This window comes from Excalfactoria chinensis, chromosome 3, assembly GCF_039878825.1.
Source record: "Excalfactoria chinensis isolate bCotChi1 chromosome 3, bCotChi1.hap2, whole genome shotgun sequence".
Lineage (NCBI taxonomy): Eukaryota > Metazoa > Chordata > Aves > Galliformes > Phasianidae > Excalfactoria > Excalfactoria chinensis.
Window position 1 is genome coordinate 61,017,046 of NC_092827.1, and position 19,512 is coordinate 61,036,557.

The 19,512-nt window shown below is 39.3% G+C and overlaps 1 protein-coding gene across 1 annotated transcript; it reads right to left on the minus strand.

The window, feature by feature from the left end:
- Positions 1 to 1,268: 1,268 nt before the first annotated feature.
- RAB32 (RAB32, member RAS oncogene family) lies at positions 1,269 to 18,927 on the minus strand. The gene is made up of 3 exons (XM_072332316.1): positions 18,534 to 18,927; positions 4,520 to 4,797; positions 1,269 to 2,831 (listed from the first exon to the last, which is right to left on the minus strand). The coding sequence occupies exons 1-3, from the start codon at positions 18,760 to 18,762 to the stop codon at positions 2,682 to 2,684; spliced, it is 657 nt and encodes a 218-aa protein (XP_072188417.1). The 5' UTR covers positions 18,763 to 18,927; the 3' UTR covers positions 1,269 to 2,681.
- Positions 18,928 to 19,512: the final 585 nt, after the last annotated feature.

Sequence of the window (19,512 nt, forward strand, 5' to 3'; positions counted from 1 at the left end):
ACCATACAGTTTGACAATCTTGGTCATTCCGTATTCATTTAGAGTTCCAGAAGCTAGCTAGCTATACACAGGAGAAGGAAATCACTTAAATATAAACAGCAGTAACTTTTCAAGCAGAGGTTTAGATCTACAAAACTAGTCCACACAAGTTTACAATGTCACTGAAAAAAACAGAGAAGATTCATGCATTCAGGTAGAATCCCAAAGCTTCATCCTGATTTTCATTCTGCTATGCTGGAAAACTAAGAACAAGAAACAGTACAGTAGTTGCATGATTAAAGAAACAAACAAAAAAACAAATTAAAACCAACAACCTGAAGTCTACCACACCCAGCATTTCCACAGTCAGGTAGGTATTCAAGGATTTCATGTTATTAACATGAAATATTAACACACACTAGATGTTTTAAACACATTAGATAAAGTAGTGACCTTTTTCTAGTAGTAAAAAAAACTTTCCCATCATTACATTGGTTCATTAATACTACTGTTCTCAAGCCAACTGAACATGAAATCACATTTTGTCAAGAGGTTTTAATCACACATTTTGATTTACACAAGCATGAAACCAACAGGTTGTGCAAATGCTCCTCCAGTTATGTTTTAAGTTTAGAAGACAGCATGCTGGAGATTAAGTGGGTTTAAAGTGGATTTACAGTCCAAGTTAACTTGTTCAGGAGAGAGCAGGAAAATTACAATAGCTCCAGGTTAACTGGGACAGTTAACAACTCAAACAAGTCAGCAAACAAGGAACACAGATAAAGTGCAACTTTCTGAAGCTTTGCTACTTTCAACTTTAAATAGCCTGTAATCAAGCTTTAAATGTCCAGCTAATCTGCACAAGCAAAATGGATGCATTCCTTGTAGTGCTACACAGTGGGAAGATGAGATACCACAGACATAATCAAACCAGATAAATGCTCATGAGGACAGTCAGGCATTGAGACAACTTTCCTGTAGGTCATATGGTCTGCCATTGAATCTTTAAGACCAGAATACTACACGAAGACCTGAACAGCCTGGTATGACCCTCCTTTGAGAAGGAGACCAGAAGGATTCTTAAAATGTCATGTAGCCTAAATTAACTCATAAACACCAACTAGCTAAACCTGGTTTTAGTTTATACCATTCCTTACTGTGGTAATATAAAAGAAGCCTTTAAATTGTAACTATTGAAATAAATATTTTCATTGATACTTGAAAACAACTTTATTTAAGGTGGCACACACTATGCAAAGACTCATTCAAAAAGCATACACCAACAGGTTAAGATGCCCAAATATATTTATTTGTCTCTTAAAAAATATGTTACTCCTTAGAAAAGGTAACAGCCTAGACAATTTCAATACAGATTAAAGTATATTCATTCTGGCACATACTTCATGCTGATATTTACTTAAACATCAGTACCACCAGACAAGCAAGTTAAGAACTCTGAAGCCAATAGCAGTGAGGTACCAAGGCAGAAGAAACCCTTTAAAATTACAAGGAGCTCCAAAGCATTTTGGCCTAGTAGAGCCAAAATTACATGAAAATGACAAAGAACTGAAGTTCTCTATTCCTTCTAATCTTCATTTGCTGCTAGAAATACCTAAGTTATAACAAGGAAGCAAGCATCTCCATGAACAGAGCTACAAGCTGGCAAGCCAGTTCACAAACTCTGTGTAGTCAGAAGAGTGCAGCACTGTTCTAAAATTAAAAAAGGAGGCGGGGGGATTTTTGACAAGCTACAAAGATCCAGTTGAATTATTTCTTCCAAGGCATCTATTCTTATTCAAAGTATTCAGAACCATCTCCAGGAGAGGAAAAAAAAAGAAAAAGTAGCAAGTTCGTTGTCACAGGACAGCACGATATTTATTTTACCCAGCCTTGCTAAAGTTTTTGGTGTTAGTGCATGAAAAGACTTCTGGATATTTCTAGATGTGCATACAAGTGAAATTATAAGTATGGCAGAAATGCAACTGTATTGATTAACGTGTTTCACAGGTAAAGTATTAGCTGAAAGTAATATTCTTTAAATAGCAGAAGATGTATTTTTGTTAATATCCATGTAACAGTGTTTTTCCATTAAATACAATCATTTACCTTTACCTATCTTGTTCTTACACAGTGGTGAAAGCAGTCTACTTCACTTGATCCTGGTGAACACACCAATGATGATATTGGCCCCTTCAAGATTAACATAACATTTTGATCCAAGAGAGCTAGCAAGGAGACAGACCTTTATAACAGAGACAGATAGGTACAAGTGTATATAGGTGAGAAGACAAGCTAAAATAGGGCATTATTGGAGACAAAAAAAAAAAAATATTCAGTAGAGGTGCAAGTGTCTGTCCAGCTAAAGACATGAGTGAGTCCTATTTGGAATGTAGCATATCCTAGAATGCAAAGTAGACACTGAATGTTGTCTTTGTTCCTTTTTAGGAGTGTAAACACTACCTTATGTTCTCAAGTAAGCAACTAATCAGATTTAGATGAAGCCACTCAAGCAAGAGGAGTGAGAACTCACAAGATACTCCTGTTTAGCATTAAACTGAGTATGTAAACACCCACAAGAATCACCTGTTCAGATAATACCAGACACCCCATATGGATTGTCACAATGCAGCACCATAGCAGCAGTTTGATTTAAGGAACAGTCTTGCTGCTCATTCCATCACGTTCGTCGAACAGTGGTAGCATTAGCAGCACTGTGATTTACTCTCTGCTTTCAATGGGTCTAGGTCCAGTTTTGGTTTTCCCACATCATTCTCTTCATTAGGAAAGGTTTTGTAGTTGGCAAGGATGTTTTCCACCAAGAATCGAGCAGCTTCATCTATGTTGATGTTGTCCTAAAAATAGGAATGCAAATAAGTTAACAAGTTGTTGGTTGGATTTTTGCTTTTTAAAAGTCACACTTTCTTGTTAGAAGCTGGCCAAATACACACTTCTCTGCAGCCACTGGCAGAACACAGGCAGCTTAGATGCAACACATCATTGCTCAAAAATTTGCCTTTCATAAAAGAAAAAAATAAATCATTAGAAAAGTTCAGTGAAGCTATTCATCCAACTTACATGAAGGATTGCTTGACTCCAAAGTACTGTGTAGTCTGGACATAAATCTATGTTTGAACTGCTCATAAGTGCCAAGCTGCACTTATGTATTAGGAAAGATAATAAGCAATTAACACTGGTTTTAGTAGTGCATGGCCTTTTGGGGCCTATTCCTCTTTCTGCTGCAATATCAATAAACTCATTTATCAACAAAGGTCTTTTGAATCAGCCTCAAAAACCCAGAAAAGTCAAGGTGCTTTATCCAGCCATTTTCTTATGCATGCTTTGAGAAGTACCTTAATTTACACTCCAAAGAATCATAGAAACATAGATTCACAAGGTAAGAAAGGACCTACAAGATCACCTAGTCCAACCCTCCTCCTATTACCATTGCTACCACAAGCCACTAAACCATACCTAATAGCTCCTCATCCAGACGCCTCTTGGACACTGCCAGGGACAGTGAATGTGTGTATGCAGAATACCTAGAACTGTATTTCAGTCTAGTACCTTAGTCACTGTACATCCCTATTCTTTATTTTAAGGTGACCAGGAAGAGATTTATTTCTTGCCATTCCTCTTACAGATCTTTGGGCGGGGGGGGAAGCATCAGGTCCTAGAAAAAACATACTTATGCAAGAGCTATATGTCAGTTTGTCAGCAGCAACTGAAGGAAGTAGGGAACTCAAGGGAATAGAAGGATTTTGAAGTTTAGCTTTATATAAAGGAGTTATTGGCCAGACCAATAACTAGCCCTGTCATAATATATTGATGCTTGAGATTGAAGATTTTTCAATACGAAGGCATTCAGGTTAAGAAACTGTTGATTTCACTGCCAACTAAGCTACTGTAAGCATATATGCACACTGCTTGAATTTGATTAAAACTGTGCAATATTTGAAGCTGCGCAAACATGAGCTTTAATTGTAATAAAGCAGCTGCCCTTAAAATCAGTTTCTCCATAACTGGGCAATTAGATTTTCCCTAGTTCAGTCTCATCAGTACTTGATATAGTAGAAAGTGGTTTAGTAGCATCATCTAAGTAAACAGTAGCAAGTAAGCAGATAGTTTTATCCGGTTATGTAGAGTCTTATCACTTGTATGCACCAGAGAAGAAAGAAGCTGCAATGGGAATTCTTTCACTTAAAGATGCAGTAGTTTTTCTTTTTATCAGTTCAATCAGTATTTATTAGCACCGACAGCTAAAGAACAGCACTGATCTTGATGCATGCAAGATCAAAAAAACCACATTGAATTCAGTTAATGTTTCCACTTCAGTGTTGTCTGAACATAAGATGCAGTTCAAACTAAATATGCTGTAAGCCTTCCTTAGCAATGAACTATCCTGCACACCACTTCTATTTCTCACTGAACACTGGAATCCAAGCTGTCACTTCCTGCATCTGATAATTTTTTTTCCCCATATGACTATATTTATCTGCTTATGTGAATAGAAAGCACACTTAAACACCTATTTAATGCTTACCTTGGCAGATGTTTCAAACCATCCAATAAAGCCGCCTTCTCTGCAGAACTGGTCCATTTGAGAAAGACTCTGGCTGCCATCTTTCTTTTGGTCACACTTGTTTGCAAGAAGAACAGCAGGGATGGGGCTGCCATTGGGAAGAAGTACTTTACTGTCCAAATCGTGCTTCCATTTTGAAACAGCCTCAAATGTGGAACCTCTTGTGACATCAAAGACCACAAAAGCACCAACCGCTTCTTTGTAGTATACTCTTGTCATATTTCCAAAACGCTCCTGGCCTGAAAAGGAAAGATGTGACAACTTTTATGTACTTGCGTTCACCAGAGTTTATGCTGAAAACTATCAGGTTAGTACATAAAAGTTCAGCCTCTAGGTCTTTTGACAGTTTATACATCGTCTCTGCCATCCTACATAAAGTCATTACAACAGCCGTTATATACTCCCATATGTGACAAGTTGCAATTGCATTCTACTGACAAATAAGCTTTAAAATATAGTTTTTAGTAGTGCCCTCTGAGAAGTAATACTTAAAAACACTACCAGGACAACTAGACATAAGTTTCTCGTCTCACAAAAGAAGCTTTTGAGTGATTTAGAACGTCAACCTAGCCACTTCAAGTACATATTTGGGAACACAGGATTTTTCTGGAGGGCAGATAAGGCTTTCTGCAAGCACCAACACAAACAACTTTCAATGAATCCTCTGAAGAACTTGTCTTTTGAAGATATTTTCCCTAGGGACAGCTTGAAAGGAGCTAGTTTAATAGTTTTTCATAAACTTTTTTCCTAATTATTTTAAAGTCAGACCTCTCCATAATAGTTTTGAACTACAGGAGTTCTATTGATGCCCCAGGATTTGGTACAAGGTGAACAGAATAGGTGAAGTACAATTGTTCATAATAAAAATTCAGAAACAAACTAATCATCAGAAGAAAAAAGGTAGAATGCTGTTCTTGTTGTCAGTATATTCAAGAAATAGAATTAGTGCCAGGTTCACCATTGGGAAGGCTAGACTATCACACTATACTTAAGTGAACCCAACAGTGGCAAGTATTAGGTATGAGAGCATGTCACTTTAAATTTGGACTACTAAAATGGTTTTCCACTCTGTTCAGAAGTAGCACCACTGGCAGAAGTATTTCCAGCACTATATTTTAGTTTCACACTACATTTTCACCTCAGCAAATCTGTGCTGTCATTTACTGCATATGAATATGAAGCAATAAAGGGAACAATCATATCAGTAATTCCTATACAGTTTTTGAAGATGTAATTAAAAAAATCTATACATCTGAGTTTTTCAAAAAGCTTATAGATATTTACATTAAAAATTAGGTGATGTTGATCAGCTGGAAGACTGTGCCTGACATAACAGACAACACAGTCACTAGATATGAAAACCAAAAGTTCTCCTAATTTCCCAGATCATCAGCCCATTCTAAATGCTGTAGGTAAATGTGATCAGATCCCCCTCTAAAAAGAGGGAGCAGATGTGTCCAGGGATTAAACCTGCACTGATCTGTATTTTCTTCACATTCTGCAGTATTCATTTAAAGTGTGGCTTCTGCTGTCCAAGAAATTAATTTCAGTCATACTTCTAGCTGACTTTGAGAAGTCAGATTTCTTTTCTCCTCCCTCATAGAAAAAGCTTTATGTTTGAAAAAGACATCAGTGCCCATTCTTGAGTAATTTAAATTTGAGTGAAAGCAGAAAAAGAAGAAAAAAAGCTACTGTAACATTGTGGACTGATGTCTTTTGTAGATCAAGTATTTCAGTCTGAGTACTATTCTTCTCCAAATTATCCTAAATTCCAAATATCCTAACTAAATTTCCTCTAGGACTCATATATACTATCAATTGACTTCTACGAGGCTGTTATTTCAACCTATCTGAAAGATCTATAAGAATGGGTATGACCATTATTCCATGAAGACAACATAAGCAATAACATGACTTGCCTAGAAGGTAGAAGTTCATTTCAGTAACAAGCACACAACACAAGTCAGAAAAATAATTCAGTATAAACCAAGTATCCTTTCTGTAAAGTCCTGTTACTAGTGATAATGCAGAGGCTTCAAGCAGAGTCTCTCATAGGCAGTGAGACACATTCTACATGAACTTTAACACACCTTACAGGCAAAGCATTTGCAAGTGCTTCCACTGCTTGTGGAAAACTTGCACAGAAAAAACCCAAACCATAGATAACCACTCCTCCAAAGCTTAGGGTCTGAACATCCCTCTCTACATTTATTATTAAAGCTGAATGTATCAGATTTTTTTCTGTGCCCAGTCCAACCAGCAATTTCTCATTCCCTTCCTTATGCACAGCAGGTTTGCCCCAGCATAGTTAATGTGTTAGAATACTGCCAAATAGTACAGAAAAATGATCATACTCTAGAGGTGAAAAAGCTAAAAGTGACCAGACAAAACTAGACTTTGTGTCTAGTGCACAGAACTGTGGAAGAGACCTGGAGTATAACAACACAGTTACTACAGCAGCATGGAAAGGACAGAGAATTACTCTTGCTTGTAGGTGTGTTGCTTCAATTTGCCAAGCAGTAGCACAGACACACCTTTTCTCTTTCAGGGGTTCAGGCCAAGCTACAGTGTAGTCATGGGCAGAGGTTATGTTTGGGAGTACATAATGACTGCATACAGTACAGAGTTCCATATTTTCTAACCACAGAGTTTTCACATCTAAATGACTTAGCACACATCACCATATTTTCCAGTAATTGCAACAGCAGTAAGTGAATAATTGCATAATGGGAACTGAACTGGTTCCCAGTACAGTTCCCTACAGTAGCATCACAGGAATTCAGCTTAGTTTAAACCTGTACTGAACTTCAGGAGCTTTCCTTAATTCTTAACTTATACTGTAACAGAGCTAACCTACATTGAAAACTAAATTTAAGAAAAGATACAGCCTAATCTGAATACAGAAACTTCCATTTACTGCAAGAGATGAGTTATCACCATGAGAATCAGAAAGTGCCAGCCTTTTCATGAAGTTTCTTTATACATACACAAACACTTAAGTTAAAGTATAGCAGTTTTTCCTAGTGCAAGAATTTAGCGGTGTGACTTACTGTGGTCTGGCTTTTCAGTGTGCTCCTACTATTAATGCTGATCTTAATTGCTGCATATAGGATGGAAACTGAAGCTAGGAAAAGCAAGTTAAGAGTGCAAATAAATGCTGAATATGCATGGTATTGGGTACGTGTGGGTTCATTCCTCCAGAAGGATTCTCCTATATACCTAAAGCCTTAAAATTCCAGGAACCAACTTATTGTCAGCAAAGTGGCCTATCTAGAAGTTTTCCCAACTATGTTCTCTACTGGGAAGGTAGGTTTCTGTTTATCTGACAAAACCAGAAGCACAGAACAAGTTCCCCTACTTTGTATGATCTAATTATCCTAGTCTATTCTGAAGCAATGCTACTCTGCTAAACCTGGGCTGTATTTGATGCATTTAAGCCCTTTTCTTCATCAAGAGCATGACTACTAAAAGTTCAACTTCTCTCTCAGATAAAACTAATTGTTACGACATTTTCCAAAAATTGTGTCACTGGTGAGGAAGGAAAAGATGACCACATGTTAAAAAGGCCTGACAACTGGGAGAACTGTGAAATAAATAGTTTCCCTTGCTGAAGGCAGGCTACTGACAGGATAGAATGAATGGCCAGATCTCAAAGTCTGATTTTATACACATCTGGCAGTTCAGCATCAAGTAATCCTAAGCTATACAAGTATGACCAAAGCTAAAGCCATCCAGAAGTGAAAGCACAGCTAGCTGAAGAGTCCTGCTTCCAGTCAGCAAGTAACTGTGAAGATCACTCTCACAAGTTTTAGCATTTTCTCCCCCTGCGCCCAGTAACAGTTGTCAGCCTGATAATTAAAGTACTCAGCTTGCAAATAAAGCCAAGCAGCTATTGCTGACTTTGTCCTTTCAAACGCTGAAAGGCATTTTAAGGCAGTTTAATAAGAAACTATCCTTATAAGAAATAATCTATAAAACCAAGCCAAGAGACCAAGCAATACTTCTTTCTACACAGTAGTAAAGTCAGAGGTCAGAGTTCCACTGAATCAATTAGGAAAATCAACTTGCCAAGGTGTTACAATTATACTACTTTTATTTCAACAGGAAAATGTCAACTACAGTTTTAAATATTACAAGCTTCAGTATCACAGGATGTTTATTAAATCATGATAAGCAGACTGGTGTTAATCTGGGAATACTTGAATTTTCTTGTTCCTTTGTGAGAAGGATCAACCATTCACCATGACTCTCAATATAAGTCATGTCAAAATTCATTAAGGGTGACATGACTGAAAGCCTAGTGAAAGAAGATTCCTTAGCTGTCTTGACTGGTGTTCTCAGTGCCGCAACAAGGATCATGCAGGTACAGAAATACTGGTTTCACTCCCTATAGAAACCTTAAACAAACCTCCTGCTGAATGCTTTACAAGTTAAAACATTTGGAAATACATAAGTACCTCAAAGTTGATACAGGTTTCCTCCAAAATAGAAGTTCAGTGCTAGTCACAGCAGAAATCTGATAGGTAACAATTTTGCTACAAAGTCAAGATTGATTACAGTGAACAGTACTCAGGAACAACGTTGCTTAGTTTCCTCACAGGTTCCAGTGAGGACTTCCAGTGCCACTATTCAACTTCCATAATAGAAAGCAGAAGACAACTTTTACCAAGGAAAAGGCTTGCACACAATTACTGTGATATGAAGTATATAGTGAAAAATGCATCACGCTACACTGCAGTACAAATTTGTGTACATGCATGAACAAAATAGATCAGTGCAAGTAAATACTCTGTGTATATTATAAGAAGCCTCCTTTAATGAACCGTGGACAAAATAGTAAAACCAAAGTTCTGTAAATATTTAGGATAGACTTAATGAGACCAGCACTATGCTCAGCCTTCAGTAAGTAACTCTTCAAGAAACTCCTAGGTCCTTTTAGACTTCACTGAGCATAATCTCAGATCCAGAACACCTATCACCAAGCCAGAAATGCTGCAATGTGATTGTCAGCACCATGGCTCTCAGGTTCTTGCTATCAACTATTCTGACTACTAACCACATAGCATGCTAGCAAATGCATACCTGTGCTAATATGCTGTATAGTTCAGTCTTCAGAACTCTACAAATAAGTTGTCTCATTCTCCTTAAATTGGTTTGATGCATTTGTTTTTACTGAACCTAGACAGGAAAGAATTGGAAAGAAAAAACAACAACCTAAAACATTTTTGCCTCATCTTCCCTCTCCTTGGAATACTGAACTTTTTCTCTCCTGCTTCAGTAGTGCTGCTATAGAGAAGATCAAAGCCTCAGGCTCTTCAGATGTCTAGGGTCAAGCTCCTACATATTATTGGGGAACATCTCAGTGGCAGCTCCTTATTTACAATGCCAACTCTCAGCGCAGTTCACATCACACAGTATGGTAAAGTTACAGCACCATCAAAATGGGTTGGGCATGCAGTCCAATCCTATTACTAACAGTTAGAACCACTGTCCCATTCAAAATTTACCTTATGAGACAGGCAAGAACAGACTACATTCTATATGCTTGTCAGTCTTACAGCTGGATGTAGAATGCAAGACAAATATTCAGGCTTGCCCAGAAGATGTACTGCCCCATCCTCCAGACACTTGAAACACATTTTAGCACCACCAAATACAGGTATGTGCTGACTTGGGAACTTCTTTAGCAAGATATACAGATACATTACTTCCAAGCCACCCAACACTGCTGATAGTATTTCCCCAGACTCTCTCCCCACATCAGGACAGCTTGTCCCAGAACTGTCTCAACCAATTAGAGCAAATCTGTTATTCAGCAAAAAGTAGGTTAACCAAACCACTACCAGTTTTATGGGATATGCTCAAGTGACTGCCTGCTTTTTCTACATGGGCAACAGCTGTAGATTGAAAGAGAGCAAGCAGCCAGATTCCAAAATGGTCAGTACTAGTTGTCTTTCCATTCCTATTCTCACCCATATAAGCCATAAGTGTAAGATTCTCCAGTGTTTAAACTAGATTGGCAGCTCTGGCAGATATTAGGAACCTGTAAGTAATGAAAGCTACACTTTTACTTTCCACCACTGTGGAAGTAATATTCGGCATTTGAGGTTCTGATGACAAATGTTAAGAGGTTAAAAAGTGAGAACAAGAATATTACGTTTTCTGACCAAAGTATACAGAACACTTTATGTATACACAGTATGTATTTGAGAGATTTAATCTAGACTATACACAGTATGTATTTGAGAGATTTAATCTAGACTAGTTGGAGTCATTGAAACCACTGACTAATGTCAGTTCAGGGGTAGCAGCACGTTGTTCAGGTCATAATTTGATGCATTTTCATATGTATTTAGGAGTCTATTTCATTCTAAAATGCTAGAAAGTAGTTCACTCTAAAGTTTTATTGCATAGTACAGCCAAAATCTGAACTAGTCAGATATTAGCCTTTCCACTTGAGAATTCTGGTAACTAATCAATGAAACAAAAGCAGCACCTAGGTACAAATGCTGGGAAACTACTGAGACACCAGATTTCTATCAGGAAAATTGATCACATCTCCCATCCTTATAGACTGTAAAAGCATACTACCTTCATCTACAAAGTAGAAAAGCTAAGTAGGAAGAAATCTTCCTCAAAAAATTTCACAGCTCTCATAAGGAAATTAACAGTAAGACTCAAACTTTTTGGCTGCTTGTAGCCCTTGGCTAATCCAGTGAGTTAACTAACATGCCTGAGCTGGCTTTAATAGCCATCTAGTAAGTTTTGAAGCAAGACCTTACACTTACAATTCAGCTGACTTTGTCCAGCATCAGGCATGTGTAGGAGTTTGACAGTTAGTAAAAGAAAGAATAGCAGGCATAATTTCATTTGTTTTGCTTGCATCTTCAACAAACAAATTGAGACAAGGAAGTTTCTGACTATGTAGGAGATTTTTCCCTCTTGAAAAGTATAGCTCAGCTAAACTAATATCTAACTAGACATCAAATATAGTACAGGCGGAAAAAATGGCTGGTTCCTATTTCACTCTAACCAGGCTCATTTAAGCAAGCTAACTGCCAGAGTTAAGCCCCACACTCCAGATTTGTCTCCTTCAGCACAGTGCTATGCAGCAAGAGCTGCACTGCATAGTTAGCACTGATGCTGTTTGGCACTGTGGCATTCTACAGCACAGGAGAACAGGTCTAAAGTCAGTTTGTCTCAAGAATGACTTAATCATGAGACCAAAAAATTTTAATCTCCAAGCCAGCCAGTGTGTCATGGCACACAGTGTGCCACTGGAATTCCGTATCAAGTAGTTGCCACTTTGCTCTACCCAGCACTCTATTCTAGGTGCATTCAAAGAACAAGTTCCCATAAGCTCTTAGTAGTGACACTCAAAGGCTTTTTAAAACACTTGAAAAGCTGCCAAAATTCACACAGTAAGGAGCAATGATCTGCATTTACAGCTAGCCTAGAAGCTACTACTGCTCCAAGTAAGCTACACTATCTCTAGCCATAGTTAGAATGTTTATTTCTAAACTAGCTCCATAAAACCTTGACATCTCAAGAATCATCTTAGCACCACATCTACCTTCACTCTGCCCATCTGTAGCCAGATGACAACTTCAAAACATGAAAAGTATGCTGCACCTCACAGTCACTGCAGCTCATACTAGCAGTGACATTTCCAATAATTTCACAAGAATTATTCCTATGCTTTCATAAGAAAACAGACTCCTTTATTGCAAATAACTTCCTTTTGACATGGTGTGTCACACTTCAAAACTTCTAGCCTGAGTATTTGGAGGAGCCCATTCACAAGCTGTAAAGGCAGGTCAGTGAGTGCTGCTGGAGATGAAGGAAGCTATTAACAGCAGCTCTGAAATTTAATTTCAGTGTCCTCAATGGCTAATGAAGGGAAGAAACATTTTATATGGAATACTGAAACTTTTTTGAGCCCAACTGCTAAAACTACCCATCTTACAAAATGCAGGAAATAAAATCAGTTTTGAACACATCTGTAAAGCACTTGCCAACTTAAGCTGCGCTTGTGTACATGCACTTCAGTGACACCCAGATCTGGTGTGCACATAAAGAAATAACAACTAGTAAAAGGCCAAGTGGGTGTCAGTAAATAAGGCAAAGTTACAGTAGTGTTCCAGGTTCAGAATGTCTGTAAGTTGATAAAGATCCATCTGCACCCATGCAAACTATACATAAGGGAAAATGTAGAGCAGTCTACACCAGTTTATCTCTGAAAAGTCAGCTGTATTAATCTCCAAACAGCTTAATTCCTGAGTCAGTATTACATTAATGTTAATAACTCAGACAATACTTGCCTCAAAGAATAACTTAATAATCACTTTGATTTAGTGGATTTCCACACAGATTTATAACTTGTTTAATAACTTGACTCAGAAGTTTGTTATGTTGCGTGATAAATGCTATTTTTCTTACCATTTGCTTTCTCCCTTCCTGTTTAATGAATCCATCCTTCATTCTCTGTACTTGAGAGCTACAGAAACATCTTTATTATGGCTTTGTACCAAATGTAAAACATCTGAACAACTGCTAATATGATCTACTTGAAAATTAGACTGAAATTCTATGTATTCCACAGTGATTGGAAGATCAGTGATTAAAATTAATTTTTATTCACAATGAAAACATCTCTTAAGAGTGCTTGCTAAAAATCAATACTGTAATCTTGGCTTTAAGCATGTACTAGATCAGCTGGACTTTTAAGATCACATTCCTAAACCTATTACTTGCAGGATAACCAGAAAAGCCTATGAAAAATTTCTGAGCTTATTTCCAAGGTACTGTAAGAACATCTATCAAGTCTTCAATTTAACTTAAACTTAACTGAACAGTCCTGTCATGCACAATCAGGGTCACTGTACCTAACTGCCTAACCCCAGCTTCAAGATTAACATTTTCCACGGTACTCTTAAGGTACTTCTGCATTTACAAAACCAGCACAGAGGCTTTTACAAGTTTAGGACAACAGAAGCAGTACTTCGCAGTGCTATATAATGTACTGGGCACAAGAGTCTTCAGTTGTGATTAATCAGTACTCCACCAGCAGATCAAGGGAAGTAGGTTTATTAGAAAGACCAGCAGCCATCACTCACATCAGTTGCTCATGGTGCACAGGGATGTCTGAAAGCTAGAGACGTACCAAGAAGGAACAAGTTTAACATGTTTAGCATTAACTTGGACTACTTCACTTCAGAGCTTCAAATAAAGCAAGTAATCATCAAGTGAAAGTTCATAAACATAATCCTGCTGTTCCAGAGGAGTCATAGGAAAGGACACCCACACAAGATTTCCCACAGCAGGGTGGTTTCAGGAAGGAAACACATAGTATATCATCAGCTCTGTTTCTTCTCTCTACTGCTTCTGAGAAAGCATTTCAGTGCCTTTACAGATGAACAGGCCTACATTTCCTCTAAAAATTTATCTGCTAGCCTTTGCATGCTTTCAGCCAACATTAATTACTCTCACATGAAAGAGTACATTTACATATATGCATGCAAGAAGCATACCAAGACCAGACCTTTTTTTTTAATCAGTCTGAACTTCATCACGCCTGACAGAGCTTTCTGACCTACCTCACCTAATACCAAACAGTGATAGTGCTTCCATCCCCACATGAAGGGGGGGTGCACCTGGCACCTCCATCACCAGATAAATCAGAAAATACTCTCAGAACACTTGGCAGTTCTTTAAATAAAGCTCTGAGCTCCACATTTTGCATCCATCTCTGATATTACTATTTATATGCAGAGTTTTCACTCTTCCTTTCACATTCCTCACTCTTAGGAATATCTAATGAATGCAAAAGCACAGTTGTGGGCAGGTTGTTGTGTCTAGACCCTCAGCCTCTACCCTATGCTCACTTCCAGGCACAAATAAAAAAAACAAGTTAGTTTATACTGCAGGCTTGTGACCTAGTACCTTGAAACAATTCAGCAGTCCTTCAGCACCTCAACAGCACATATGCAGAACAAGAATAAACTATAATATAATAGAGTATATTACTGCTCAAAGTTAAAATATTTTTCACGTTGCAGCTTGAACATATTTTAAACAATGTCAGGAAAACATGTAACAGTGTCAAGTTATAGTTCACAGAGTGTGCAGCTACAAAGTATGCTGCCATTCCAGAGGAGAGATCCAGCTTCACTGGGACAGATTATCAAGTACAGTTTAGTAATCCTTGGTATCTGCTTGCATTTTGCCTTCATTATCTCACTCTGCAAATCCTACTTTCAGGTTTCTTTACCCTACTCTGGAGCATGTTTAGACATTTCCCTTCCCTTCTACAACATCCATGGTTTCCTGCACTCATTTTCCCATTTCTCATAGTTTCCCATAAATGAATACAAGTTAATTGCCAAATAAACTGAAAGCTTAACATCTATTCATATATTTAAGATCAATTTGTCTTCATAGGAGATGGGTTGTTCCAGGCCCTCACATTTGAAGAAAACACTTCATGTAATTTCTCCATCCTCTTCAAGACAGAATTCAAATGTTTTCAAGGAGACAGACATGATGTCAGTAACAAATTTGCATGCTACGAGTCTTACCCATTAACTCTCAAAAATCTGTACCTAGATATTCTAAATATGCAATACACGACTGCTCCTCTTCTGTTCTGACAGTTCCATTGCCACACTCTTCCAGTTAGAATACTAAGATTTCTCTGAAAATGTTCAAAAGTGTCCTGGAAAAAGGATACTGTAGCCAAAGTTAATGCAGAAGACATCAATGCCCTCTAGAGAGTTGGACATCTATAAAGGCTGATGTGAGTGATAGTGATAGCCAACATGATTATAATATACTCAGTCACAGCTCTCACTATTTCAAATCAAGTCTGACTGATTTAGAAGAAGTCCTTAAGATGATTTTTTCAACACATTTTAAAGTTTCATTGGTATGCTGTATTCACCTCCTTCACCATACTGTGGTTAGTGGAGTACACTGACTAAAAGAACATGTTCATCAAGTATGAATCTCAAGCATACTGAAATAGAGCTTAAAAACTTCCCTATCACTAAGATGCCTTTGTTTTTGTATCTCTTTACCACAATGACTCATCCCTATCTCCTAGTTATATCATCTATTACATCCTTTGAAGAAGAGAGTTAACCTTTTAATACTTTCAGAATTTATCCTGGAAGAATTGCTTAGCATAGCTTCACATGATGAGACAAAAACCAACAGTAACGCCCAGGGCAGCTAAGATTTAGAAGTTCTACTCCTGTACAAACATGCATATAATCTGACAGAAGCTGAACAGAATATTTCATGCAGCAGACAAGATCATTTGAAAGTGACTGACAGTAGTCTCTCAAGTTTTCTCATCTCTATTGCTGAAAAGGCCACAACCTGTGTCTATATAAACAAAAATGCATGAGTATTTACAAATATGAAGTATAGGTACAACAGCTCTCTTCTTCCTTTTAGCAGGAGTCAGCTTTCCTGTTGTAGGATACAAAGTAATGCAATTTTGACCAGAAAAGAGCTGGCACTGTAACATTGTCAGGGCCTATCAGGCAATTACATGGATTTATGACTAAAACCTGAGCTAGCGCAATAAATTGAAAACAATGAACCTACAGCACTGCAATAAACAGTGCAGCATTCATCAGTTTGATGTCTGGCTACATTCACACCGGAAGCCAGCACTGTACCTGCATTATAATCCTCAGCTGATTGAACGAGCAACACAGTTCATTTCTGTCATTGATTTACCTACAGAATACAGCTCTTTGAGGAAAGCTTTTAATGATAGAATTGGAACTACAAGCTGACCTAGGAAAAAAATAATGTATTTAACTTTGCTTAAGGGCTTGACTCATGCTCAGAAACCTTTTTAAGTACATCAGACTTGATTCAAAGCACCAGCACCACATCGCTTGCAGGGAAGTCACATGAAGTGTTACTTACCATAAGATTTAGATCTCTTGAGGAGATCTAAAGCTGTTTGTCTGCACATACCAGCAGACAAAATTATCTGTGAGCTGTTGAAAGACAGAAGACCATTCCACTAATGAGTTAAGAGGGAATGACTATCATATGCTCGGATATTTCATGACACATGCTTTAGGCAACATACCCTGGGACAATATAGAAGTCATCTTCAGCTCAATTCTTTCTAATCACTTCCACACCCTCAGGTCTTTAGAAAGACTTGTGAAGTACAGACTGAACTGCAGAATACCCTTCCAGCTCAAGTACACTTGCAGTTTTAGAACTATGAAACCCTCGTGGATACTAAATTCCCTTTTATTTTAGTGGTTAACAACTAAGTGGAGACCTCGAGTTCTAAAGAATTCTGAACTATTACTGTCAAACTGCCTGAGCACAGCACAATTTAATATCACTAGAAATGCTTACTTGTGTTCTTAGTCTTCTATTGGAGAAGGGCCCCCCAGCCCCTTGGAAACAGATTAATCTACCAGATTTAACATAGAAGTTTAGATTGCAAATAGAAAAATCATTGTATTTTGGGTTGTTTTCATAAGGGAAAGATTACACAAGAGTTTTATAAGAAAGTAAACGTCACACTAAAAACTCATTTAGCTTAGTAGGGCATCACCTGTGTCCAAACTGTAACAAGAACAGCTAAGTTTCAGCTTAGCCTGTTGAAACAGATCACTTTGTCAGAGCACGGTCTACCCCAGTGTCAGAAATCAACAGCTGAGAAGAATTTAAACAGCTGCCTGCCAAGCACCAAGACCCTGGAACAACATTCTTTTTATCTTCACAGCTCCAGACTTGCTAAAACAAAGCCAGAGCGTTGCAGCAGCTTGCACCAATACTGCCAATTTATTGAAAAAAAGTTGAAAAGTGATTTTCAAAAAGAAGTCACAAGTGAAATCCTGCCAGTATTTCCGCTTCTCTTCAAAACAATCATTCTTAGTTTTTCCTACAGCAGAACGTTACCATGTGTCTCAGCACACTGCAGTAAGAAGCAGGCCTTTCAGCGTGAGAATCATACATGAAGTGTTTTAAGACAATTTTTAAAGCAGAAGCAGCTGATACCAAACCACAGCTGGTTTGGCACAGGGATATATCAGCTGTGCATTACCCTTCCTGTTTCATGAGCTTCCACTTGACAAAGGAGAGTGTTCATGGAAACAGTAATTACCAGTTGTTAACCTAGTATCTTCCAGTGTAAGTTTAAAGACAGTATCTGAAATAAGATATTTCCATATATACAGAAGTGTTCTTCAGACTGGAAAGAGAAAAAGGGAGCTGCAGGTTAAAGGCCAGGCTACACAAAAAGACTAATGCAATGCCAACTTGAAACGATTAATGAGTTGAGAGAAGATAGGCTTCTTAGACTACAGAAAAGTTACATTTGCCATCTGTCATTTAACACATAAGCATAAACATTTAACTATGATATGTACACAGTTTGGTTCTTTAAGACGCAGTGGCATTACAGAGTAATTCTTATCATGCATAGGAAAGAAAATAGGGCTTCACTGTATCTTTTTGACACACATTCAAATGCAGAACAGAGAGTAACACAAATCCCACACACCCTGCACAAGCCAGGGGTCACAAGTTACATTTAGATTAAGCAGGCTACTCCAAACCACTGAAGGGGAAACAACTTTTTTTGAGGGTACTTCTAGTCTAGTAAACCTGAAAGGTGTGCCTACCGAGCACACCCTGCTCAGAAGAGACTCGTTTCCTCTAGAAGCACCGCAGAGCAAGAGCCAGTTGAAGCAGCAGCTGTGAGCAGCCAGAAGTGGAGTGGCTTTTTGAAGAGAGCTGTAAGAGCCCCAGCGTTGGCCCACAGGGCACCCACAGCCTACCCGAAGTCAAAAACTCCTCTTCCCGATGGAAACTGCCCACTACTCGCACCTCAAATGCAGAGTTGAGCATAACAGGAAAAAGATAAAGCCACAGCAGCAGGCTTCAGAGCCAGAGTACACCTCCCTCCGCAGAGGCCTCGGTCCCCGTCCCTCACCTGCAATGTCCCAGAGCTGCAGCCGCACCAGGGTCTTGCTGTCCCAGTTGATGACTTTGAGAGCAAAATCCACCCCGATGGTGGCCCGGTAGTGCTGGGAGAAGAGCTGGTGCACGTAGCGCTTGATAATGCTGGTTTTGCCCACGCCCAGCTCCCCGATCACCAGCACCTTGAAGAGGTGCTCCCGGCTCTCTGCCACGCCGGACACCGGCCCTTCCCCGCCGGCCATGCCTGCACGGCCCGGCCCGGCCGCGCTGCCGGGACTGCGGCACTCCGCCTCAAACTTTCCCAGCCGAGAATTCGCCTCCACCAACGCTACCGCAGAGCCGGCCCGCGACGGACAGAGAACAGAAAGAGGGAAACCCCGCAACCACCTGACCGGAGTCACAGGACGCGGAAACTCCGCGCCTTATAAAGCCCGGGGAGGGGCAGAAGGTGGGCCGAGCCTCCGGCTGGGGCGGGTCGGACCCGTGGCCGCGTTGGGCCGCTCCTGCGAGTCCGGGACGCGTGGAAGGAAGCGGCGTCTTCCTGCAGCGCTCCCTGCAGGGCCGGGAACACGGGGTAGGCGGCAGCCGGCTGCGTGGCCGCGAGCCTTGGTGCCCAGAGGGCTCGGAAAGCTGTGGGGACAGTCTGCGGGACAACATCGAACAGCTGAATAATCTCAAACACCGACAGCTGAACATGTTGCAGTTTCTAAGCTAATCGTGTGGTGTTTGTCGCACTCTGGGAACATGCAGCAGGCCAAGCAGTAAATGAGTGCACGCTTTCTTAGAAATCAACATAAAATAGGTTTTCGGCTTTTCAGGCTGTATAGTATTGTCTGCAGATTGCATCTTTTGGGAAAGGAGAGAAAAGGGTAAAGTGCTGGGGTGATCCTGTACCAGTGTGCAGCTGTCACGTGTGCTCCACAACTGCTGCCATGAGCAGCAGAGAAATGGCACATGAGCATCCAGACTACATGGGTGTGCACAAAAAGAGC

Coding starts and splice junctions, on each gene's coding strand:
- RAB32 (XM_072332316.1), bottom strand. CDS start 18,762: ATGGCCGGCGGGGAAGGGCCGGTGTCCGGCGTGGCAGAGAGCCGGGAG. Junction 4,798..18,533: donor GCAGCTCTGGGACATTGCAG/GTGAGGGACGGG, acceptor TTTCCTTTTCAG/GCCAGGAGCGTTTTGGAAAT. Junction 2,832..4,519: donor GGTTTGAAACATCTGCCAAG/GTAAGCATTAAA, acceptor TCCTATTTTTAG/GACAACATCAACATAGATGA.